This window comes from Pelophylax lessonae, assembly GCF_965119305.1.
Source record: "Pelophylax lessonae genome assembly, chromosome: 1".
Lineage (NCBI taxonomy): Eukaryota > Metazoa > Chordata > Amphibia > Anura > Ranidae > Pelophylax > Pelophylax lessonae.
Window position 1 is genome coordinate 235048194 of NC_138768.1, and position 27138 is coordinate 235075331.

Below are 27138 nucleotides of genomic sequence, written 5' to 3' on the forward strand. Positions count from 1 at the left end.
AGGACTTTACCCTAGAGGAATTTCGTATCGCTTTACAAACAACGCCCACAGGCAAAGCCCCAGGCCCAGATGGATTCACCGCGTACTATTACAAAACATTTGGTGCCATTTTACTCTCTCACTTAACCTCCTACGCCAACTCCATCAATACCAAATCCAATCTCCGCCCAGAATCTCTTGTTTCCCACATTTCGGTTATACCTAAATCTGGTAAGGATCCATCTTGTTGTGGCAGCTATCGTCCCATCTACCTTTTAAACCTCAATGTTTAGTTGATTGCGAAGGTTTTAGCCAGCAGACATATGCCACTAATTCCGAAATGGATCTCACCAGATCAGACTGGTTTTATTCACGGACGAGAAGCGTGTGATAATTCCCTCCGCTCCCTATCCCTGATCCACTTTGTGCTGGGGCACTCCCAGCCCACCCTTCTACTCTCAACAGATGCTGAAAAAGCGTTTGATAGGGTGGACTGGGACTACCTCCTAACGACTCTGTTTTTTGGCCTGAGACAAAGAATGCTAGCTCGGATATCGTCGCTCTACTCTACCCCTACAGCTCGTATCAGAATTAACGGCACCCTTAGCGACCATTTTGCTCTGCATAATGAAACCAGACAGGGATGCCAACTTTCCCCTATCTTATTTGCTATATCCCTTGGACCTTTCCTGTCCACTGTCAGACACAACGTTAACATCCATGGTGGTTAAAGCAGGGCACATTACACACAAATACGCTGCTTACGCGGATGACATACTTTTTTATATCCAGCAACCACACATCTCACTACCCAGCCTCATGTCTGCTCTCCACACTTACCAATCCATTTCTAATTTTAGAATAAACATGTCCAAATCAGAGATATTGAACATCAACATACCCCATTCAGGTGGTCGATACTGTCATATCTTCCTTTCCCTTTCACTGGCAAGAACATAGTCTACAATACCTGGGCATCCATCTCACCCCCAGACCTCACACGCTTTTTCGTTACAACTACGTTCCGTTACAGAATAGTATAAAATCGGATCTGCATCAATGATCATCTATAACATTCTTGGCTAGGGAAAATAAATGTAATTAAAATGTATATCCTACCATGCATCTTATTCCAAATGTTGCCTTTGTGTGTGCCAGTGGGGTTCTTCTCGGTTTTACAAACGCTGATTTTGTGTTTTATTTGAAGAGAAAGCAACTGAGAGTATCCAGAACAGTACTATATCATTCCAAACCACTAGGAGGACTTGCCCTACCACACTTGAGGTCATACTATCAAGCTATAACGCTGTCCAGGATTTCGGATTGGAAATGTGCGAGCAATACAAAACTTGGGTACAGTTGGAACACCATGTCAGTGGTTCTGACGTGTCGATTATGCCATGGATACCCCGCGCCTTTAGGTTTCTCTCTCCTTTATTTTCCCCCCTTACTATTGCCCTATTAGACATTTGGGACTCCTTGCACAAACGATTCTCCTGGGAAAACAATTCACCTCTCATGCCTCTTCTGGACCATAAATTCTTCGGTCCTGGATTCAAACTATGGAAGACGTATTCGCCTCTTCTACTCCACCATGTTACCCAGGACCAATTGCTCAAGCCCTTACAAAATATCCTAGGATCGCACCTGGCAACTCCTTTGGACCAGTGGAGATATAACCAATTATCAAGATTCATACGATCTCTACCTCACCCTCCACAAAACTTAAAGGAGCTAAACACTGGTGGAATCTCTTTCACAAGAATTGCCCCCTATCGCATGCAATCTCTCAATTCTACAAAGCCCATCTTTCCTTACAATGTTCCTATCACCCGGACTACATATCCAAATGGGAACAAGACCTGGAAGAAACACTCACAGAGGCTCAGAAGACCGTAATCTTACGCTTGGCCCTGACCTCCTCCATATCCACTAGAACTGCAGAAATGAATTACAAGCTCTAAACTAGATGGCATCACACGCCGTCTAAATTGCACATGATTTTCCCCTTCCACTCCCCTCTATGCTGGAGAAACTGCGGATTTATGGCCACTTATGCCCAAATATGGTGGAGTTGCCCCCTTATCCGCCCTTTCTGGAACTCAATTCTACATCGCATAGAACTAATTACGGGGATCACTATCTCCTCTAACCCTTGAACCATCCTGTTCCATTGCAGGCTCGAACCAGTCGGCTCATACAGACGATCTATTATCCCACACCTTCTCAATGCCCTTAAGCTCTTATCCCTACTCTGTGGGGTCAAACAGACTCCCTCCTTGTGGCAATGTATACGAAAAGTTGACTCAGTTGCCCTCCTTGAGGAACTGACCTACATCTCTAGAGGTAAAATAGATAAACATTACAAAATATGAGCCCACTGGTTGGATTTCAATTACTCGTCCTTGTATAAACAGATCCTCAGGTCCTCTTCAGTTCAGCTGAAGTACTTTTTGGCTGTCCCCATATACCCAACGCTGTTTATTTTCAACTCCTGGAATATAGTTGCCAATCTTCATCACTCACTTCCTTGCTCTCTCTTTTTATCTCTCTTCCTATTCTTTTCTTTTCATTTCCTCCTTGCATTCTTTCCTACTTAATTTTTTTCTTTCTTTTTAAAATACACCAATATCTTTTCCTACTCATTGAATAAGTTGTTCTAAATGGTTTAGGACTTACTTGATTTATCTATTTGGAACCTTGATCCTTAATGGATATTACTGTTGTTACTTGTCCATTTGATTTCTTTTGTTACACTGATATGTATACACTTCTTTATATATGTTTGTATACCTATTACCTTTAATAAACATATATTAAACAAAAAAAAACATGAGGGGGTGGGAAGAACGCAGCAATAAATATACTTCCCAAAGGCTATATGTAGCCAACCAGGTAAAACAGGAACTCAACCAGAAACAAATGGAGCTCACCTGACAAATAGGTACACCCTCTAAGAGGACTAATCCTCTCCAACAGCGGCCTACAAACCCTTGCAGCCAAAAAGGAGGCATCCACAGATGCCAACACATCCACCTTATAAAATGTTGTGAAAATGTGCACGGACGATCAGGTGGCCGCCTTGCAAACTTGCACCACTGACGCCTGATGACGGAAGTCCCAAGAGGCACTAAGCGCCCATGTAATGCGCCATAACAGGGAAAGGAGGATCCTGACCCTTAATGGAATAGGCCCGCACCACCGTCTGCCTATCCATCTGGAAATGGTTGCAGCAGACACAGCCAGCATCTAACAGGGTTCATCCATAAGGACAAATAGGGAATCTGATTTTCGGAACGACTCTGTCGTCGCCAGGTACACCCCGATTGCCTGTTTTCCTCACCGTCATGTTGCCGCTATGTCGGCCTTCTGTTTCCTTTTACTCCAACTTCTCTTCTCCTGCCCTCTTTCTTCCTTTTTCCCTCGCCTCCTCGCTCTCCCTCTGTCCCAGCTACCTGGTGTTTCCTGGCTCCTGTGTTAATGCTCTTCCCTACCCTGTGCGATCCCCATGGCGACCGTGACCTATATCTCATATAACGTGAGAGGCCTTTATACCCCTGCTAAGCGTCATTGTCTTTTTAGGGAACTGGACGCATTGAAGGGTGAAGTGATTTTCCTGCAAGAGACCCATATCACTCACACCTCTAACCTTAAACTGCCCACCCCTACCTATCCCACCTGGAATTACAGCCTCTCAGATGTTAGAAATTCCAAGGGAGTCGCCATTGGGTTTCGCAGGGGGTCGTCCTTCAAACTTATACAAATGGTATCAGATGATTGTGGGCGTTATTTGTTCTTGAAGGGTAACTTTGGCAGCACCGTTTGTTCCTTCGCTAATATCTATGCTCCTAATCAGGACCAAGTGTCCTTTTTGACATCCACCCTGCACAGGTTTCATGAGTTTGCATCCGGTATATCTGTGGTGGCAGGTGATTTCAACGTTCCCTTGGACCTGTTGCTCGACACCTCCTCCGGTAAGTCCTACATTGCACATAAAACGGTTGAATTTTCTGCGTAAACATTTCCACGAATTTCAATTAGTAGATGTCTGGCGTGCCATGCACCCATCCGACAGGGACTACTCCTATTTCTCCAAAGCACATACCTCTTACTCGAGACTTGACTACTTCTTGGTGGACCATTTCCACCTCAAACTAGTTGACTCATCCACCATTGCCACGTCCTCAATCTCAGATCACTCCCCTATCTGCCTAGTTCTGACAATCCCTTCCCTTCCGCACAAGAGATCCAATTCCCTACTTATAGATCCGACGGATAAGCAGCACATTGGCGACAAACTCTCCAGATTTTTTGCCGACAATGCAGTGCCAGACGTTAGCCCTGCTGTACCCTGGGAGGCCCATAAGGTTTGTATTCGGGGTAAACTTATTGAATTGGGGTCCCGGAAGAAAAAGGAACGTTTCTTGCGCCAGGCTGCCCATATTGCGGAAATCCAAACCCTCGAGCGCTCACATAAAGCCTCCCTTGTTGCCCCCACGCTACACCTTCTCACACAGAAAAGAGGATCTTAAAGCCCTTTTTCATTCACAAAACAAGGCTATGTATCGTAAGGTTTCCCAAAGGGTGTACGAATGGGTGGGGGGGGGGGGGGTAAACTCAGTCGGCATTTGGCACGTTCCCTGCAACAACAAAAAGCAGCTTCCTTTATTCCCAAGATTAAGCGACAAGACGACTCCCTGGTGCATGACTCCCTGGTGCATGATTCCACCTCTATTGCGGCCGAATTCCACTCGTATTACCAAAACTTATATGCCGTGCCTAAGGCTATCCCAGACCCTGTAGGACGAAAATCACTTATGGCCGCATACCTAGCTAGCGCCGCCCACCCTACCATCCCCTTAGACAAGCTGGCCTCCTTGGAAGCCGAACTTCAAACTGCCCTCGCGTCCATGGCTACGGGTAAGGCACCAGGCCCGGACGGCTTCTCAGTCTCCTATTATAAACAATTTACTGACATTCTCCTTCCCCACTTGGCTTCCTTTGTGAATGCCATCGAAGAGGGCGCTGATTTGCGCCCTGAGACCCTACATGCCCACGTCACGGTGTTGCCAAAAGAGGGAAAAGACCCCTCTCTCTCTGCCCCAGTTACCGCCCCATTTCCCTACTTAACATAGATGCCAAACTATACGCCAAGGTCATTGCCAATAGATTGTTCCCTCTCCTTCCCGCCTGTATTGCCAATAGCCAAACTGGCTTTGTCCCTGGACGTGAGGCCAGGGATAATGTGTCCCGCACCATTTCCCTCTTATCCTATGTACGGCGGCGCTCCCAGCCCACCCTGTTGCTCTCTACTGATGCTGAAAAGGCGTTTGACAGGGTGGACTGGGAGTTCCTAATGGCCACCCTCCAGACGTTTCGGATTGGGCCCACGCTTGCTCAGCATGATTAACGCCCTCTACCATTCCCCCACGGCCCAGATCAGTGTCAATGGAATTCTCAGCGATTCCTTCACGCTTTCCAAAGGCACCAGACAGGGATGCCCGCTCTCCCCCATCCTCTTTGCCATGTCCCTTGAGCCCTTTCTTGCCAGAATTCAAGCGAACCCGTCCATCCACGGCATCACAGTCGGGTCATGGATACACAAATACGCCGCCTATGCGGATGATGTCCTGTTTTATGTACAACAACCCCTGATATCCCTCCCCAATCTTCTTTGAGTTTTCTAGCTACGGCTCCTTGTCTAACTTCAAAATTAATCTTGCGAAATCGGAAATTTTAAACATCTCCATCCCTCCCGTCGTTGCTTCCCACATTCGCCCCTCCTTCCCCTTTGCATGGCAATCTCACTCTCTCAAGTATTTAGGGGTTCACATTACCGCACATGTAGACGATATGGCCCGGGTTAATTACATTCCTTTACTCAACTCGATCAGAGCTAATCTCTCGAAGCGGCAACACCTGGCCACCTCGTGGATAGGCCGGGTGAATGTTGTCAAAATGAATGAGCTGCCCAGGGTGCTCTTCATGATCCAAATGCTTCTGTTTAATGTGCCTAGTAACTTTGTTCAGCTACTGAATTCATTGGTTAGGATGTATGTGTGGCGCCGCTCACAACCCCGGGTGTCGTTCTTGCTCCGTTCGCGGGTCAAAAGCCGGGGTGGGTTGGCGGTCCCCGACTTTGAGAGGTATCTGACTGCTGCCTCCCTGGTGCGTATAGCCGACTGGAAGCATTACTCTGGTGTGAAACTGTGGGTCCAGCTGGAGCAGGATATGGCGGCTGCCCCCCTGTTTACACAGCTCTGAATTTCCCGTCGGCTAGAAGCCTTGCTGACACCGCTTCGCCTCTCACCAGTTCGGTGTTCCATGTTTGGGACGCGCTTCATTAAGTTCATAAGATCCCATATAACTCCCCACTTATACCGGTCTTGGGCCATCGCCACTTCCTACCGGGTTTTCCGTGATCCCTCTTTCGCTTCATGGCTCTCTCAGGCAGCGGACACCCTTCTCCATCATATCACCACAACTGAGGGGATGTTGCCGTTCACCACACTATGTCGCTCGGCACCTACGACCTTTATGGATCACTGGAAGTACCACCAGCTACAGCAGTTTGTGAAAACTCTTCCCCATCCCCTAAGCCATCTACAAACTTTGAATCCCATTGAACGAATCTTGTCCCTTGTGAACCCCCGTAAAGGTCTGCTATCCCAGTTCTATAAAGCTTTGGACGCATTGCTTCCTAACCCCACTCCCTCTTTCCTGAAACAGTGGGAATCGGACTTACAATGCCCTCTCTCTCCAGCACAGGAAAAAGTTATTCTTCAGCTATCTCCCACCTCGGCAGTCTCCGTTAGGACAGCTGAGGCTAACTACAAGTTATTGACTCGTTGGCACTATTCCCCTACTAAATTTCATAGGATGCTACCGACTTTGTCAGACAAGTGCTGGAGAGGCTGTGGGCTCATAGCCACGCATGCACACATCTGGTGGTCGTGCCCTGTCATTCGCCCCCTTTTGGATCACTGTTCTGTCACTCATCGAAGAGATTCAGGGATCTCCTCTCCCTATGGACCCGTGGACTGTGCTATTTCACGACACCAAAATACACCCGGCTCAATATCGTAAATCCATCACTCCTCACTTGCTTAACACCGCTAAAGCCCTAATTCCGAAATACTGGAAGCAATCGGTAGCCCCCCCAATACACCAGTGGTTGCGCTTTGTGGACTGTATATATCACTTGGAGGACATGACCCTGGACTTCCGCGGGCTTGCCCCCCTAGCACACAAGATATGGTCATGTTGGTTCGCATTTACCCACTCTACAACCTATGCTGCCTATATGGTTGAGGATTCTTCCTGATTGTGCTATCTGAAGCTCTGGGAAACACCTTACCCCCCCCCCCCCCCATCCCCTCTCTCCACCTTCTAACTTTCCCGCTCTTTTCTGCTCTTATCTCTTCACTGTCCATGAGCGCCTCCGCTCATATACCTGGTTGATAAGCTTCATAATTCCTGAAATTTTGAGTCTCATGTTTATCTGCCTGTATGATGTACATGTTGCTCTTGGTTGTCATTAACGTTTAAAACTATGTTAATGGATTATGTCTGTTTTCCTCTTGGTAATAGAGGTATGTCTTTGTTTGTGATTCTCTTTATACTTCAATAAAAACATATTAAACAAAAAAAATCATGAGGCAAAGGATCACCACTGTCACAGATACTCTGCTAGCCAAAAGGGGCTGCATCCAAAGATGCATCACAAATGTAATGTAGTCCCTGAATCAACTGAACTGCCAGCTCCACCAGCCCAGGAGTATCTTGATCCCCTTCCAGATAATTGCGCAAAATGTTTGCCCATTCCGTTAAGGTCTGGGATACCAAGGTGATCGCAAACACCGGCCTCAAATTGAACCCGCCACGGTGAAAAAGGTATCGAACCAGAGCCTCAGCTCTCTTGTTCACAGGATCCTTAAAGGATGGAGAATCCTCCATCTGTAAAAGTGTAGCCTTATTTAACCTGGAAACCTGAGTTGGACCATCAGCCTCTTCAGGAGAGACTCCTCAAAGGGATGATCTCCTAGCGAAACACTTAAGTATTCCAATCATGCATTTCGGGGATCCCCACTGACTAGCGACAATCTTGTCAAAATAGGCAGGAAAGGGGAACACCTTAGTCACCTTGGAAGATCTGCGGGTGCCAAACTGCACCGGCGTCGCAGACTCAACATCAGCTGAGTCCTCCAACTTTAAAATTTCCCGCACTGACACAATTAGTGCCTCCACCAGTGCTTTTTCATGCGCGGCTGCAGTGGAAGAGGATTCACCCTCACTGTTAGAGCACTCAGGGTGCGTGAATGCAGACCCAGTGGGTTGACTGGTGTCCGCGGTAGCCAAATCCACCTCATATTCTGAGGAGGCAGAGGAACCTTTGACACAAGTGACTGCAGGGCCGCCGTCATGGCCGCCAGGGGAGACTGAGACCCAGAGGGTCCCGAAGCTTCAAAGAGTGGGTCAGGTGGTGATACACGTTCCAGGGGCTCCATGGTTAAAATCAGAGCCACACTATGCACAAGAGAGAAAAAGTTTTTTTTGTTAAAGAAAAAAACGCCCTGAACACCGCTACCGTTGAGATACTACAAGGATCAGCTGCGCTGTCTATAGCAGAGGAAGGACTGTAAAACCATAGGGACCCCGCACCATGCACCCAGAGCTGGATACAAAGCGCCAAACTGCCTGCCACGCTGCGAACAGAAAGGAAGAGGAAGCACTGACCCTGTCACTAGAGGCCCCGCCGCACGTCACGGCACTGGCCTTCAAGAAAATGGCCGCTGCATAGACTACAATTGGGAAACCCCAAAAACATGGCCACTGAACTACACAAAAAAGGCTGCCGAGGCTGAATACAGCCATCCACGGCAAAATGGCAGCGCCACGCGGCACCCCACTGGGCCCCAGAGAATTTGTAGTCCACCAGAGGGGAGCACCTCAGGGACCCCCGCACAGCAATAAATTCAGTCACCCCTATAAGGAGCCGCCAGCGGCGCACTCCCAAGCCCTCCATCCCAGTACCTAACACCCCACCCAGAAACACCCGTGCATCCCAAAGGAAGAGGGATGGGGGCAGGTGAGGGCAACCACTAAAGGGAAAAACCCTGCTGGGGAGGGGGGGGGGGACATGAGGGGAGGAAGGACACACCCCCCTACCATCCCCAGTAGAGGCCCACGTCCACCCCAGCATTTCCCAGAGAAAAGAGGGGGGACACTACTCACCACACCTTGGAATTAGGCGGACACCACTCCCGGCAGTTCACTGCGCCATCTTGGAATGGGGTGGTGCAGCCAAAAGGCACGCTGCGACTCTGGTCGTGATCGTTGTCATGACCATGGCTATGCAAACTCACTGGCCAACCCTTGTACAGTGGGGCTATGTTGCGGCCAAACTAGCACGGAGCGAATAGTTGGGTCGCGGTCGCAGGCCAGACTGGGAAGGCAGTAAGGATCTACGATATCCATTGCGCCGCCCAGACCAGCTGTTGATTGTAGATCACACAAGAACAAAATTGATAGTAGTTCCCACAGGAACAGAATAGAACAAAGAAAAAGAAGAAATTCAATTTAAAAAGAAGAAATTCCATTTAAAAAGGAAAAAATGCCAGGACCGCAGATCCCAGCAGGAATCCAGGTCCTTACTCCTGACTAGGCAGAAAAGGTCCTATAGCAGGAAGTGATGGTATACCCCTTGGGACTGCCTCAGGGGCATAGCCAAAAATGTTTTCGTCTAGTCCTACTCCTGAAGAGAGCAGCATAAGCCCAAGGGTCTAAGAAGACATGGAGCTGAGTCCGTCAGTGAACGAAAGAAAAATTGGATTTTTGACTTACCATAAAATCCTTTTTCTGAGAATACCTTCTGCAGCACAGGAGAGAAGCAAGTCAGCTTCTACATTCCACAGCACGGGAGAGAAGCAGTCAGCTTCTACATTCCACAGCACGGGAGAGAAGCAGTCAGCTTCTACATTCCACAGCACGGGAGAGAAGCAGTCAGCTTCTACATTCCACAGCACGGGAGAGAAGCAGTCAGCTTCTACATTCCACAGCACATTCCACAGCATGGGAGAGAAGCAGTCAGCTTCTACATTCCACAGCACATTCCGGTGCACCCCTAGTCCCATCCCATCCCCCTCCTATGCAGCACACGAGACTCCTCAGGCACTCTCACTGACCTTCTTCCTGCCGCTGCCTTCTTCACACGGAGATGCGGACGGCCCGACGGACACCGGCCTGACACCCCCTCCCCCCCATAGTGCAGAGATGCGGGCGGCCCGGTGGACACCGGCCTGACACCCCCCAGTGCACGCGCCAACCCCCCCTCCCGCTGGTACGTCCCTGAGAGCGGGACAGTAAATGCATGATTTCTCAGTTTCAGGTTTCAGCGGATCAATCCGCCGCAGAGTTCCCAGCCTGTCACGGTCTATTCATATTGAAGAGGCCAGTGATCAGGCTTCAGCTGTGCTCTGCGGCAGATAAATCCACCTAAACCCGAAACAGAGAAAATAGTCCACTTACTGTCCCCGCTCCCACAGAATACAGGGGGCCCAGGGACAAAATTAACTAGTTGCACAACACTTTTCCAAAACTTAGTAAGTTTACTCATTTTACAGGACTTTTCCAGGCCTGGAAAGTGTCATGTCAAAATCCCATGACTTTTCTAGGATTTTTCATGACCGTACGAACCCTGTAAATCCCATTTTCTCTTTCATTCATTGACGGACACAGCTCTTCATCTTCATGACTGTAGAGACGTCCCAAAGCAGTGTCAAACATGAGGGGTAGAAACAACAGAAAACAAACTTCCCAAAGGTTTGCCCAGGACGAAATGAAGTTAGGACACCAAGGACTCCAGGAATGCCATCATTGCAGCCAGTTGTGGGACCCTGGAGGGCCCAGCATCCTCAGAGTGGATCAGGTGGTGAAACCGGTTTCAGTGACTCCATGAATGGAAAGGGGAATCTGCACCACATGTGTAAAAACACACTGTAAGGGACACCCCACTGTACTTGTCCGCACCACAAAGCCCAGAACAGCACTATCGCTGTATAGCAGCAAGAGGGAGCCCCAGGCACTCACCATCACCCTTCAAGGAGCGATTGTTATGGGTGCTGGCAGCGCACTCCCCCCCCCCCCCAACCTCCATTGCCGCATCCCAATTCACCTAAGAAATGTCTGCCCCAGGGAGTGGGGGACACACGACTGGGAAGGAGGGGAACCCAGGGGTCCGACCATCCCAGGGAGGGGCCCACATCCGCCCCAAAACCGACCAGGGGTAGAAGGGGGACAGTTACTTATCACACCAGGAACAGGTGGGCACCACTCTGGACAGAAAACAGCTCCATCGCAATGTGGGTGCTGTCGGCCAGGAGGAAACGCTGCGACTCCAGTTCGTATTCGCCCTCGCGAGGCGTTTAACTCGCAGGCCAGCCCCCGTACAGAGGGGCTATGTCGCAGCCGACCTAGTGCGGAGCTACGGTCTGCACGCGCTCGCTGGCAGGACCCTAAGTATCTGGATTATCTAGTTTGTCGCCTAGTCCGGCAGTTGAAAACATTTTCACAGGAACAAAATAATAAAAGGAGAAAATTCCATCGAAAAAGAAAAAAAAAATAGCTAGGACCAAAGATCCCAGCAAAGAACTAGATCCTTACTCCTGACTAGGCAGAAAAAAGCTGAATACCTATAGCAGGAAGTGGGACTGCCCCATAGGCGTGCTCAAGCTTTTCTCTGCCTAGTGTCCTACTCCTGTAGAGGGAAGCATAACCTTACGGTCATGAAGATGAAGAGCTGTGTCCGTCAATGAACAAAATATATATATTTTTTTTTTTACTTGGAGATTGATTAGAAAGCCTATCAGGTATTCTTTTATTTATTTCTGTCTATGCCCCCCATTAAGGAGATTTACCCTCTCCCGTTTGTCATGTTAAGCATTATCGCTGAAAGTAAAAGAAAAAACTGGATTTTTGACTTACCGTAAAATCCTTTTCTCTTAGGTTCATTGACAGACGCAGTCCTCTGATGCATATCAGTAGTGTTACACTGCCCCCTACAGGAGTAGGACAATAGGCAGAAAAAAAGTTCTGGCTACGCCTATGGGGGTATACCCCCCCTCTCTTCCTGCATAGGATGTCAGTTTTGTATCAAAGCAGTGTCAGAGAAAACCACACCAACCCGAATCAAAAATAGAGGGGCAGGTACTGTGTCCGTCAATGAACCCAAGAGAAAAGGATTTTATGGCAAGTCAAAAATCCAGTTTTCTCTATCGTTTATTGATGGACGCAGTCCTCGGATGCATATCAGTAGGAACGTCCCAAAGCAGTACCTTAAAGAGGGGTGGGAACAGCAGAAAAAAACAGTCCCTAAGGCCAAACATAGCCAACCAGGCAACATAGAACTCAGCATAACAACAAGATGAGGTCCACCTGAAAACCAAAACAGTAAACACCCTCAAGGAAGGCCAAAGGGCCCCCTAAACAGCAGCCTGCAAAACCTTGCGGTCAAAGGAAGCATCCGCAGATGGCAGCACATCCACCTTATAAAATTTGGTAAAGGCGTGAACAAACGACCAGGTCGCCGCCTTGCAAACCTGCAGCACAGATGCCTGATGGCGAAAAGCCCAGGAAGCACTAAGCACCCGAGTAGAATGCGCCTTGGCAGGGTGCTTAGTGCTTCCTGGGAAAGGTGGAACTTTGAACTGGGAATTTTATCTTTGTTTGTTTCATTAAAGGTGGAACCTGACCCTTAATGGAATAAGCCTGCACCACTGTCTGTCTGTTCCATCTGGAAATATTCGCAGCAGACGCAGGCAGCCCTTTCTTTGGGCCATCCATGAGCACAAAGAGCGAGTCTGACTTGCGAAAAGACTCAGTAGACGCCAAATACACCTTGATCGCCTGAACAATATCCAGGGTATGCAGAGAAAATTCCTTAGGATGTGTAGGCTTAGGACACAAGGAAGGTAACACGATGTCCTCATTCAAGTGAAAACTGGAAACCACCTTCGGCAGGAAGGACTGATCCGGACGAAGTACCACTTTATTCCTATGAACCACCAGGTAGGGAGAATGACAGGACAACGCCCCCAGTTCAGACACCCTGCGCGTAGAAGTGATAGCCACCAAGAAGGCCACCTTCTGGGACAAGGTAATTAAGGGAATCTCCCGAATACTTTCAAAGGGAGGCCTCAGGAGAACCAGTGGCACCAAATGAAGGTTCCAAGGTGGCAAAGGAGGTCGCACCAAAGGTACCAAGTGTCGCACTCCCTGGATGAAGCTACGCACCAGGGAGTGGGTGGCCAATGGCCTTTGGATGAAAATTGGCAAGGCCGAAACCTGAATCTTGATAGTACTCAAGGCCAACTTGTGATCAACCTCCCATTGAAGGAAAGCCAAGATCCAAGCCACCGAATAGAAGCGAGGGGGAGCCCCAAGTGACTCACATGATGTAATATACGACTTCCATGTGCAATGATAAATCTTCCTAAAAGGGGCTTTTCGCGCTATAAGCAGAGTGGGAATCACTGAAGCAGACAATCCCCTATCCTTCAGCACCTGACTTTCAACAGGCAAGCCGTCAAAGCAAGCGACCGTAAAGCAGGATGGAAGATTGACCCCTGAGACAGTAGATCCCCCCTGAAAGGAAGTCTCCACGGAGTGTCTGCGACCAGCCTGACCAGGTCGGCGTACCAAGCTCAGCGAGGCCAGTCCAAAGCCACAAAAATGACCGTAATCTCTTCCACCAGGGGTCCACCAGCGTGCCTGCAGAGTCTGCCAGAGAGTCATGAGAGCGGGCCACAAACCTCTGTACTTTTCTGTTGATTCGAGACACCAATAGATCCACGTCCAGAGTGACCCAACGAAGGAACTGCTGAAACACCTCCAGATGCAGGGATCACTCCCCTGCATCTAAGGCCTGGCGACTGAGGTAATCCGCCGCCAATTTTCTATTCCTGGACAGTGGAGAGAGTTAGAACATGGTGCTCCACCAAACGTAGAATGCCTGCCACTTCCAAGGACGCAAGGACACTCTTGGTAAACCCTTGGTGATTGACATAAGCCACGGCCGTGGCATTGCCCAATTGAATGAGCACTGTACCACCCTTTAGGTGTTCGGTCCAGTGGGCCAGGCAAATGGGATCGCTCTCAGCTCAAGGACATTGATCGGCAACCTGGATTTCTCCAGGGACCAGACTCCCTGAGCAGAGAACCCATCTCTCCCCCCCCCCCCCCATAGACTTGCATCCATGGTGACAATCGTCCAGTAAATAGGGAGGAAGGATTTCCCCAGCTGGAGCATCGGAGATCGAAGCCACCAGATCAGGTACTATTTGGTCCCATGGCTTAGCTGGATCCGAAGGTCCAGAGAATTTGGTTGCTTGTTCCTCGTGTGGAATTGAGCGAAGGGGACTGCCTCGAAGGATGACACCATCAATCCCAGAACTCTCATACAGGTCCGAATGGACGACCAGTTGTTGGAAGTCAACAACTGAACTGCAGTCAGGAGCTTTTGGAGTTTTCCATAGGAAGAAACACCAGAGTTCTCATGGTGACTCCCAAGTTCGCTGTCAGCACCTCAGGGGACTGCACGGAGAACAAGATCATCGAGGTAACCCAGGACCAATATCCCCCGCTACCGTAACAGCACCAGGACCAGTGCCAACACCTTCGTGAAGACCCGAGGAACAGAGGCGAGACCAAAGGGTAAAGCCACAAACTGAGTAATCCTCCCCCACGGGAAAACTGAGAAACCGTTGGTGAGCGGCACAGATAGGTATGTAAAGGTAGGCATCTTTGATTTCTATGGAAGCCAGGAAATACCCCTGATGTAGGGAAGCCACCACTGTGCGAATTGATTCCATCTTTTAAATGCGCACGAAAACGTTCAGTGCCTTCAGGTCCAGGATTGGACACACCTTGCCCTCCTTCCTGGGAACCATGAACAGGTTGGAATAAAAAACAGTGAAAGCGTTCTGCGTACGGAACCGGAACTATCACTCCATGTTGTACCAGGTCCTGCACCGCCCCATAGAGGAGCCCACAATGCAATCAGACAGACGGACATTGAAATGGATAAACCTGACCGGAGGGACAGATCGAAACTCGTTCTGGTAATCGGACCATACGACCTCCTGAACCCATCTTTCTGGGATCCGGGCCAGCCACAGGTCCGAGAACCGGCAAAGGCATCCCACCATAGTTACGGGTGAGGGCGCACCTTCAGGCCGAGGAGGCCTTGTCCGCAGGTCCAAGGATTGTTGGAACCACCCGAGGGAGTCTTGAAGGGCTTTACCATATCGACTGACCCTGAGGAACGAAAAAACTTTTTGTGACCCGAAAAGGACGGACCCCGTCTACGGCGAGAGTCATTACCCTTGTTAACCTGTGGAAGAAAGGTACTCTTCCCCCTGTAAGACCCTTAATAATGTCATCCAGGGTAGCGCCGAACAGGCGGTCCCCTTGAAAAGGAAGTTCCGTTAAGGCCTTCTTAGAAGTTAGATCTGCAGACCAACACTTCAGCCAGAGTATACGCCTGATAACCACTGCTGAAACCGACAGTTGACCCAACAAAGGAGCAGTGTTTAGCGTGGCATTGCAAATTGCAGGCCCTGCACCAGCTGGTCCAACAGCTCCCCAAAAGGCAGGAGGAACTGGCTTACCCTCCAAGTCACAATGTAGTAGCTTCGCCCATTCAGTCAGCGTCTGTGAGACAAGGGCCATAGTAAACACAAGTCTCAGTGCAGTCCCGGCCAGGGAGTACATATTGCAGGCCACAGCCTTCGCCTTCCTATCCTCCGGGTCCTTAAAAGACAGGGATTCCTCCACCGGAATAACGGTAGCCTTATTCAGTCTGGAGACCGGAGGATCCATCTTAGGTTAACGTCCACTTCTTTACCAAAGACTCCTCAAAGGGGTAGCGTCTAGCAATCTGCTTAGACACCCCAGGGGAATGTCTTTGACGGTCCCATTCTTTTGTGAGCAGGCCAGTACAATAAGCGGGGAAGGGACAAATCTTTTTTGCCCAGGATGGCTTGTGAGTGCCGAAAGTAACCTGCTCCCCAGGTGTGGCCGCAGCCGTATCCTTCAATTTCAGGGTTTCATGCACAGAAACAACCAGTGCATCCACCAGCGCCCTATCTTGCGCAGTAGTAGCGGTAGAAATGCCATCCTTGCTATCAGAGGAGCCAGGGCGCGAGGTAACAGACACGGCCGGGAGACCCACGTCTGCGGTGGCTGAGTCAGACTCAGAATCTGAGATATCAGATGAGGCAGGGGTAGGTGTAGGTAGTTTCTTCGCACCTCGCCCTCTCAAGGCCACCTCCACCCAGGACACAAATGCTTCCAGAACCGCCAAAATTGCATCGGTGGACAGTTGAGATCCAGAAGGCCCTGCGGCCTCTGTGAGCGGATCAGGTGGGGACACATGTTCTGCAGGGTCCATGTTGCACCAGTAGAACCCGCCATTAAAATTTGAAAAAAATGACGGAAAAAAAAAGTTTTTTTTATTCAAAGAAAAAAACGGTCCCACTGCGCTACAGTGCCCCCCGAAGGTCAGGCACATGCTGAAGACCGCCAACAGAGACCCCCAGAACTCACTGTCCCCAAAATGCTGCAGCCAAGCCCAGAACGTCTGCATGTGTCAGCAGCAGCTCTCCAAAAGGAATTGAGCATTGAAAATGTCCAGGGGGAAGGGAGGGGCTCCACCCATCGGAAAACGCCTCCAGGTACTCCCACCTAGATTTCCAGCAAAGAATCCACGGCAAAATGTTAAAAACTGGGTTTACCAAGATGGCCACCGTCACTGCAGCACACGAGGCTACAAGAAAATGGCGGCCTCGTGCAGCGATCAAGGACACACAGGGGGAACCCCCCCCAGACCTCCCAACACCATCAATTAGCAGGTCAGCTCTGGAAGAACCGCCAGGGCCCCCCACCCCCCTGCGCAAGATCGTCTGAGCGCCACAGACAGCGGACCCCCAGACCCCCCATGCAGCCTGAGAACGTGGTCCCAGCCTCAGGTAGGCCCAAACAGTCCCCCGCGTGAGGGAAGGAAGGGGGGGGGGGTTGCACAACAGGACAGAGGGGAACCCAGGATTGTGAGGGTGTGACCATCCCATGGAGGGGCCCGCGTCCACCCCAAAATCCACCAGAGAAAGATGGAGGAACATTTACTAACCATACTAGAAACTCTGGCAGGCGCCATCTCCTGACAGGACCCCTCTCTGCCGAAGAGGGGAGGGCTGTCGGCCAAATAGGAATGATGCGGCACAGGCCTAGACCCTGTTGTGTGCGACCTGGCGAGACGTTTAACTCGTGGGGCCAGTCCCTGTCCAGTGGGACTGTGTCGCGGCCGACCCAGAGCGGAGCCAAGGTCTGTGCGCGCTCGCTGGCCAGCTCAGGTGACCACTGGATCTATACATCCAGCCCGTCACCCAGATCCGGCATAGTTGCTTGTAGATCTCTCAGGAAAAAAATTCGAAGAAAGCTAGCTGATAAAAACTATCTAACTAAAAAAATACTTTTATGCCAGGACCAAAGATCCCAGCAAGAACTAGGTCCTTACTCCTGACTAGGCAGATTAAAACTGGCATCCTATGCAGGAAGAGAGAGGGTATACCCCCAGGGACTGCCCATAGGTATAGCCAGATTTTTTTTCTGCCTAGTTTCCTACTCCTGTAGGGGGCAGTATAACCCTACTGATATGCATCAGAGGACTGCGTCCGTCAATGAACGATGGAGAAACCTGAATTTTGGGTTGTACCCAGAACACTGTAGACTATAGTTCTGGCAAAATCAGCATAGTTCGGTCAAAATACCATCCCTAAGCTTACTGACCAGACAGGGAAGCTGCAGCATGCTAGCCTAAGCCTATGCTCTCAATTCCAGTTAAAATGTGCATTAGAGCAGAGTCAGAAGGAAAAAAATGCATGGCTCTCCTAAAGCTATAACCTATTAACAACACAATTTATGCAAAATAAAGCTTCTCTTTTCCATGAATGGGAGGCTATTTTTATCACACTAAAGCAGTCCATACCACCTGTTGACTTCTAGACCTAAACAAAAAGTTTAAAAGTGTATTTTGACATTTGGAGTTTTCCCTCCCAAAACAAGAGAAACTACCTGCTTAGGATCTAATTCGATGATAAAGAAATGTGTGTATAGGTGAAATAACATTGTTGTTGTTGCAGGTGAATAGTACTTTCTATTCAGCTTTCACGTCCACAAATCTATTCTTGACAGCTTTGTTATTTGCAGATTTTAGTTTTTAGAACTGTGGCATTGAACGTATTTTAACCCCTTGGCGCCTACCTCGCAAAAATATGTGGCCCCACTAAACGGCTTTTTGCCATGGGGCTGCATATTTTTGTATTTTCCTTTGAGACCTGGATCTCAATAACAGCCCTGTACCCCATACTAACAATCGGGACCCAGAACTCACAATTCCGGGTCACCTGATCGCTGATCGCCTCTGACTAGCTACCACAGTGATCAGCCACTGTGAAGCCCGCCCCCATCTTTTCTCTCTCTTTGAATGGAGGAGAAAGATACATCATCAAAAAAAAAAATAGAATCATACAAAAAAAAAATACCTAGGTCAAGGTTTGATCTTGGTCAGTGCCAGGGTTAGTGTTTGGGTCATGGTCAGGATCAAAGGTCAAGGTCAGTATTTAAAAAATAAATAAATAAATTAGTATGCATGTCAGTGTTTTTTAGGTGGGACAAAAAAAAAAAAAAAAAAAAAGCAAAGCGCACACTATTGTTTCTTGGCTGTACTATGGGTACAAACAACAACAAATATCCACAAATATGGTATCTAATGGCGCTTTTCCACTGCATGGAACCGTACCGGTTCGGCACGCTTTTGTGCTTTTCCACTGCGGTACCGCATGGTATAGGGTCGGAACGGTTCGGTACGGTACGGTACGGTATAGGTTTGCTTTTCCACTGCATGGAACTGAACGGTACGGTACGGTACGGCTCTGAAAAAACAGTACCTACTCGATTGTGGTTCCAACAGGTACCAAACTGGTACTATATCCCACAATCCTTTGCATGCAGTCACTACTAGCCACTGATTGGTCAGAGAATCACACCCACCCCGTTGTTATCCCACCCACTTAAGTTTAGTACTACTTTAGTGGAAAAGCAAACCTATACCGTACCGTACCGAACCGTTCCGACACTATACCATGCAGTACCGCAGTGGAAAAGCAAACCGGGCCAAGCAGGGCCGAGTAGAGCCGAGCCGGTACTTGCAGTGGAAAAGTGCCATTATAATACTGAAAAAAAAAAAAAAAACACAAAACAAAAACACAGGAGGTACCACCAAATGAAAGACCAGTTTGTCCTGAACAAACAGGGTATGAACCACCTGGATGCACGAAGTAGTTGTGATGATATTTACATTTTTACTAACACATGTCAAAGTTGCAACATTGTGCTTAGGAATTAAGATTTGTTTTACCCTTAGGTGTGAAGGGGTTTAATATACTTGGTAATTATTACTAGTAAAAACAGAATACATACCCTGTTCATATAAATTAGCTGCACAAGCCTAAAGATGTACACCTCTACGGTGGGCAGTTGATATGCTTTAGCAATTTTCAAAGCATCTTCCAAAGATGAAGGGGAATCTTGCTTCAGGATGTATTTGATTAAACCCTTCAATAAAAGAATATATAATATTTTGGATGGAAAAAGTAGATTTGAAGACAGTCAATTACAACAGTGCAGGACTTTCTACTTTACTTGCTCACCATTATATTTTTGTCATGTGGAAAGTTAAATGCCCTTATCCCATAGCCACGCAAAAGGTTGTTCATCTCCATGAGTCGGTAGCTTTCCTGCAAAAATTTTACCCTAACAGGAATAAATTGAATACAATTCAAAAAACAAAATAAAACAAAAGGATAGGCAAAATAAACAAACAAACATACTAAGTACATCTCTGGAGCACAAATAAACATTTTGTTCATTTAAACAATGTTGCAAGTATAGAAAAATACTGAAATCCCAGTCAGTGCTGTCAACTCTACAAGACTCCGAAAGAATAGGGAAACAGACAGCAGGAAATGAGTAAACTGCCCCCGTGGAATATTCAAAAATAATGGAATTTTTGACTCACCGTAAAATCCATTTCTCTCATGTTCTTTGACAGACACAGCTACTTTATCTTGTTAAACATTGGGTTATACTGCCCCTACAGGAGTAGGCCACTAGACAGGAAAAAGCTTGACTACGCCTATGGGCAGTCCTAAGGGGCATACACTCACTCTCAGCTATAGGCAATCAGTTTTGTTACAAGCAGTGTCAGAAGAAAGCCAACTCCACAGAGAGGTGGGTGCTGTGTCGGTCAATGAACATCAGAGAAATGGATTTTACGGTAAGTCAAAAATCTCATTTTCTCTTTCATTCTTTGACGGACACAGCTCCTGATTCTTCTTAAACCATTGGGACGTCCCAAAGCAGTGTTAGACATGAGGGGTGGGAAAAACAGCAGACAAAAATTCCCAAGGCTAACAATAGCCAACCAGGTAACATGGAGCTAAACCATAAACAACTGGAGCTCACCTGAAAAAAAACAATACACCCTCTAGAGGACCAGATCCTCTAAACAGCAGAACCTTGCGGCCAAGAGAAGCATCCGCAGATGCCTTCACATCCACTTTATAAAACTTTGCAAAATGTGCACAGACAACCAGGTGGCCCCCTAGCAATCCTGCATCACTGATGACGGAAGGCCCAGGAGGCACTAAGTGCCCGAGTAGAGAGCGCCTTAACAGGGAAAGGAGGAACCTGACCCCTAATTGAATAGGCCTGATCACCGTCTGTCTGATCCATCTGGAAATGGTCACAGCAGAAGAGGCCAACCCTTTCCGAGGTTCATCCGTGAGCACAAATAGCGAGTCTGATTTCCTAAAAGACTACGTGGCTGCAAGGTACACCCTGATTGCCCGAACCACATCCAGGAAATGCAAGGCAATTTCCTTAGGATGTTTAGGCCTAGGACATAGGAAAGGCAACACAAGGTTTTCATTCAAATGGAAATCAAACGACCTTTGTAAGGAACGACAGACAGGGACAAAGAACCACCTTATCTCTGTGAACCACCAGGTAAGGTGAATGACAAGAAAATGGCACCAGCTCTGACAGCCTGCGCACAAAAGCATTAGCCAAAAAAAGGCCACCTTCTGGGACAACCTAAGCAGTGGAATCTCTTGAATATTTTCAGGTGGAGTTTTCTGGAGAACTGATAACACCAAATTAAGGTACCACAGCGGCAATGGACACCGCACTGGAGGAGCCAAGTATCAAACTCCCAGGATAAAGTTACGCACCAAGGAATGTGTGGCCAATGGACGTTGAAAGAAAACCGCCAGGGCCGAAGCTTGGCCCTTGATGGTACTCAAAAGCCAGGCACTGCTCAAGCCCTCATTGGAGAAAAGCCAAGATCCGAGCCATCGAAAAGGAGCGAGGGAGAACCCTAAGAGACTCACACCACGTAATGTACGTCTTCCAAGTATGATGGTAGATCTTCCTAGAGGTAGATTTCCTAGCCTTTATTAAAGTCAGCGACTGTAAAGCAGGATGGAAAATTGGCCTTTGGGACAGCCGATCTCCCTCGAGAGGAAGTCTCCAAGGAGCATCGGTGACCAGCCATACCCGATCGGCGTACCAAGGCCAGTCTGGAACCACTAGAATGACAGGAATCCAATCTGCCTCAATCCTGCACAGGAGTCTTGGAAGAAGTAAATCAGATGATACTGACTCCAAGGTGCCACTTATTCATCTGTGGCATTGGCCAGAGGATCCCGGGACCGTGCCACAAACCTCTGTACCTTCCTCGGAATGTGTACAGCAGAGAGGGCTGGAACGAATAGTTTTACCCACCTTAGAATACAGGCTACTTCCCGAGACACCAGGACACTACTTGTGCCCTTGGTGACCGATATAGACCACGGCCATGGCATTGTCCAAATGAAATCGTACCGGACACCCCTGAAGACGAATTGTCCAATGATCCAGACAAAGTCTGATTGCTCGAAGTACCAGTACATTGATTGGCAGTCTGGACTCTTCCAGAGTCCATATCCCCTGAGCACAATCTGTGCCGGGGACGCATCCCCACCCAGACATCTGTAGTGACAACCGTCCAGTATAGGGGAAGAACGGATTTTCCCCGTCAAAATGCCGGAGAACAAAACCACCTCTAGAGACTATGGATTCTTGTTCCATTTCACCAAAATCTCTTTTTGCAGAGATGGCGTGTGAAACTGTGCAAAAGGAACCGCCTCGAAATTGGTAGTCACCATCAGGCCATGCTTTTGCATGCAAGCCCAGAGGGATGACTATCTGCTGGACAACAGAGGCTGAATTGCTTACTGCAATTTCTGGAGTTTTTCCAGGGGAAGAAACACACTGGCTGAGTCGGAGTCCAGAATCAGATCCAGATAGTCCAATTTTGCGGACGGTACCAGAGCAGACCTCTAAAAGGTTCAGAAACCCACTGAACTCCCTCAGAGTTCTCAGACTAATCTCCAATTTGTCCATCAGAGCAGTCAGGGACTCCGCTCGCAGAAGATCGTCCAGGTACCCCAGTACCGCAATCCCCCGCCGACGCAACAATACTAGCACTGGGGCCAACACTTTTGTGAAGACCCAAGGAGTGGAGACGAGACCAAAGGGTAATGCCACAACTGAGAATGCTCCTCACCCACAGCAAGGCAGAGGAATCGCTGGTGACCAGCACATATTGGAATGTGAAGTGTAGGCGTCCTTAATGTCGATAGAAGCAAGAAAATCCCCCTGATGTAGGGACACCACTACCGTGTGAATGGATTCCATTCGGAACTTCTGTAAGTGGTGTAGTGCCTTGAGGTCCAGGTGGATGTACCTTCCCTTCCTTCCTGGGAGGAAGGAAGGCAAGGTACTTGCCAAGTCTTTCATTGCCCCAAAGAGACCTCGTGAGAGATCTGGGGACAAGTGTAGGTTGGAAGGGAAGAACCTTTCTAGGTGATAAGACCGAAACTCGATCTTGTCGCCGGACCGAATTACTTATCCGGTATCAGGGAGGCCCACAGATCCGGAAACCAGCGAAGACATCCCCCCTCCCCAGATACGGATGAGGGTGTCCCTTTATGCAGAGGAAGCCTTGTCTGCAGTTCTGGGAGAGCCCGCTCGTGGCTTGCCAGACCAGGTCCTCTTGGAACCTCTTGGAGAGCTTTGATCCTTTGTCTTGAGACCCTGAGGGACAAAAAAAACCTCATGAGCGGAGAAGAAGGGCCCAAATTTACAACAGGGCTCCTTGCCCTTGGTAGCCTGCGGAAGAAGAGTACTCTTCACCCCCTGTGATCCCCTACAAAGGAGAGATCAGATAGGGCCTTCTAAGTCTGGTCCGAAGACCATCATTTCAGCTAGATAATATGCCGAAGGACTATAGCACACAGGTAGAGGGAAGCTGTTTCCCCTCCAGGTCCCAGCGTAAAAAAGTTTAGCCTGCTTGGTCAGTTTGTGATACCAGGGCAATAGTAAATACCAGCCTAAGTGCCGAACCATCCACAGTGAACATATGCCAGGCAAAAGCCTCCTATCAACAGGATCTTTGAAGGCCGGGGACTCCTCAACCGGAATTAAGGTAGCTTATTTTAACCTGGAAACCGGTGAGTCCACTAAAGGTGGGACTGTCCACTTTTTAAGCAGGGAATCCTCATAAGGATACCCCATAGCAAAACGCTTGGAGACCACCGTTTTGGACAACCCCACTGTTTTGTGACACCGTTGTCAAAGTAAGCAGGAAAAGGGAACACACTCGCCACTGTGGAGAGCCTGTAGTGCCAAAAGGGATCTGCGCCTTCGAAGAATATCAGGTGGGGGCCACTGACTGCGATCCCGCAAAGGTGACACCGATCAAGGGCTCAGGAACGGACCCCACGAAAAAAAAGGGGGCCACCCTCTGAGCCCCACCATAGAGGCCCACATAATAGGAAATAGCCCCCTTAAAAGTGGGCTGCCCACCGTGACGCGGACGCAGGGTACCCTAATAGTCCCTCAGTACTAAAAAAGGGGCAGGTGCCCTTCACAATAATGGTATGGTTGCCATCAAAAAAGGAACCACCCCCACAGTGCCAACCCATCCAAGGGAGGCCCCAAGCTGGTAGCATAGCCTAGAAGGCCGCAAGCCGCGGCCTACATTTTTGTGGAGGTCCAGCCGCAAGTGCACTGATCCCAGCCAGGCAGATGCCCAAAGGAAGAGCAGAGGCTTCAACTAACCTCAATGGGGATGACCCCCCCCCCCCCCAACAGAGGCGCCTGACACGGCCACATGACCTGATAGGCCGTGGGCCGCTGCCTATATTTTTGTGGGCACCCAACAGCTTGGGCGCAAGCCCCAGAGGAGCCGACCACCCAGGGGAAGCGGAAGGGAGGGAAGACGCCCGAACGGAGAGTAGTGGCATTAGCCACCCTCACTGGGGCCATCCCACATAGCTCCCAACAAGTAGGCTGCAAAGCCGTGGCCTACATATTTGGCCAGATCTGGCCATGTGAGGTCTGGACCCGCGGATGTCAAGCCATTCACTCCCCTAGCCCAAAAACTGCAGCAAGGTGGCCAGAGGACATCCTTAACCTAGTCATATACCGCAGGGTGGCGGGGAACACTGCTCAACCCCCCGTTGTGTACCAGGAAAAAACCCGGCCGGCATCAACCCCAACAAGCCCCCCAAAAAGCCAGCTCATAAGCTCAACCAGGGAGGGGGGAACCCACAGTGACCAGCAACATTTTAACAGGGACTGGGGAGGAGGGGAACCCAGGGGTCCCGCCGTCCCAAGGAGGGGCCAACGTCCACCCCAAAACCCTCCAGAGGAAGAGGAGGGACAGCTACTTACCCTAAAAGGAAACAGGGTGGGCACCGCTCCGGACAGACCACTGCTCCATTGGAATGGGGGGCTGTGGGACAGAAGGAACGCTGCGACTCAGGCCGAGGCCAGGTCGTATGCGCCCTCGCGAGACTTATAACTCGCAGGCAAGCCCCTATCCAGTGGGGCTATGTTGCGGCCAACCTAGCGCGGAGCTGAGGCCTGCGCGTGCTTGCTGGCCAGACTGAGGGGACCCTTTGGATCTTGTAAAAAATATCCAGTCCATCGGCCAGTCCGACAGTTGATTTTAAATTCTCACAGGAACAAAGTAACAAAGATAGGAAAAAATTCAGTTTAAAAAGGAAAAATTTGCCACGACCAGAGATTGCAGCAAGGAACTAGATATTTACTCCTGACTAGGCAGAAAAAAAAACAGGGTGTATACCCCCTGGGACTGCCCATAGGCGTACTCAAGCTTTTTCCTACCTAGTGTCCTACTCCTGCAGGGGGCAGTATAACCCAATGGTTAAGAAGAATCAGGAGCTGTGTCCGTCAATGAACGAAAGAGAAAGTACATTTATTTTTCTTTATAAAAAAATGAAAATTAACTTGTTTCTACATGAATACAACTATATGCATATGACCACCCAGTGCAAATACTATATTAAAAACATGGGCAGAAATACTGGCTCATTTGCATAAATCCATGGAAAACATTCCACTTATACTAGATATGGCAGGAAAAAAAAAATGTTTCAGCGAGAAGGGGATATTATCTAATTGTAACAGAAGGCAAATCCAATCCTGTAACATGTTGATTCATAACTGATCATCTCACTATAAGTCCTATAGCTGCGCAGTTTGCTTTATTCCTGTTACAGGATTGGATTAATGCAAATACGCCGATATTGCCGTTAGTTTTTGTTTTAAGGTAAATTTTAATTATTTTTATTATCTCTGAAAACACGAATAGAAAAAGGTCCAAAAGCATACAGTGTACCAAACTAAAAAATAAAAAAAAGAGCAAAACAATAAGTAAGCTTGAATACACACAATACGTTACTGCCATAAAGAGCAATAATACAGGTTTTAGTTTTCCAACTGTACATAATATACAGTATCCCACAAAAGTGAGAACATCCCTCACACTTTTGTAAATATTTTATTATATCTTTTCATGTGACAACACTGAAGAAATTACACTTTGCTACAATGCAAAGTAGTGAGTATAAACTTGTATAAAAGTGTAAATTTGCTGTCCCCTCAAAATAACTCAACACACAGCCATTAACCACTTCTGGACCGGAAGATTCTCCCCCTTAATGACCAGGCAATCTTTTGCAATTCGGTACTGCGTTACTTTAACAGACAATTGCGCGGTCGTGCAACGCTGTACCCAAATGAAATTGATGTCTTTATTTTTTGCGCTATAAACAAAAAAAGAGTGACAATTCTGGGGAAAAAAATATATATTATTTTTCACTTTTCGCAATACGACATTCTCAAAAAAAAAAAAAAAGTTAACAATCAAAATGTACCATTCTAAGCCATTTCCTGATACATATTTTTGGTAAGTGTATTTTGATTGGTTTGCGCAAGAGTTATCATGTCTCCTAACTACAGGAAAGATTTATGTCCTTTTTATTGTGTTTTTTTTTTTTTTTTACTAGTGAAATATGCACTGTTACTGTAATAATGACACTGGCAATGAAGGGGTTAACACTGTGGGTGAAAAAGGGGTTCAATGTGAGCCTAGGGGAGGGATTCTAACTGTGGGGGGGGGGGGGGGGGCGTGGCTTTGAAATGATCACAGAGACTTGTGATCCTATATAGAAGGATCACAGGAGCTCTGTGATCATTCCAGAGAGAAGAACGGTTAGCTGTGTTTACAACCGCTGACCGTTCTTCTCTCTCAGCGGGGAGCGATGATCGCGGGTGTAAGGCGGCAATCGGAGTCGCCTGCCCTGTGCATCGCAGTCCCCTCTGCCGAGTGGGGGCGGGAGCGCGGCGGCGTGCGCTCGCCTCCTAGCTGCAGACGCGCGACCGACGTAGGTCTAGGTCACTTCGCTCAGGAGGGTTGCCCTGCCAAAGTAAAATTCCGGCGGCGGTCCGGAAGCGGCAACAAAAGAGAGTACACCCCTAGGTAAAAATGGTGGCCAAGAACATACAGCGGTTTAACAGGACAGGTTCCACTCAGAACCGGCCTCGCCAACGGTCGACCAAAGTTGAGTGCACGTGCTCAGCGTCATATCCAGAAGTTTTCTTTGGGAAATAGATGTATAAGTGCTGCCAGCATTG

At 48.5% G+C, this 27138-nt stretch overlaps 1 protein-coding gene across 1 annotated transcript in view; it reads right to left on the reverse strand.

Annotated features, from left to right (window-relative positions):
* KNTC1 (kinetochore associated 1) overlaps positions 1–27138 on the reverse strand; it is a 792142-nt gene that overhangs the window by 347623 nt on the left and 417381 nt on the right. The window contains exons 29-30 of the mRNA XM_082256649.1: positions 19743–19845; positions 19513–19647 (exon numbers count right to left, since the gene is read on the reverse strand). Coding sequence (XP_082112775.1) covers positions 19513–19647; positions 19743–19845 — 238 coding nt within the window. The remainder of the gene's footprint in view (positions 1–19512; positions 19648–19742; positions 19846–27138) is intronic.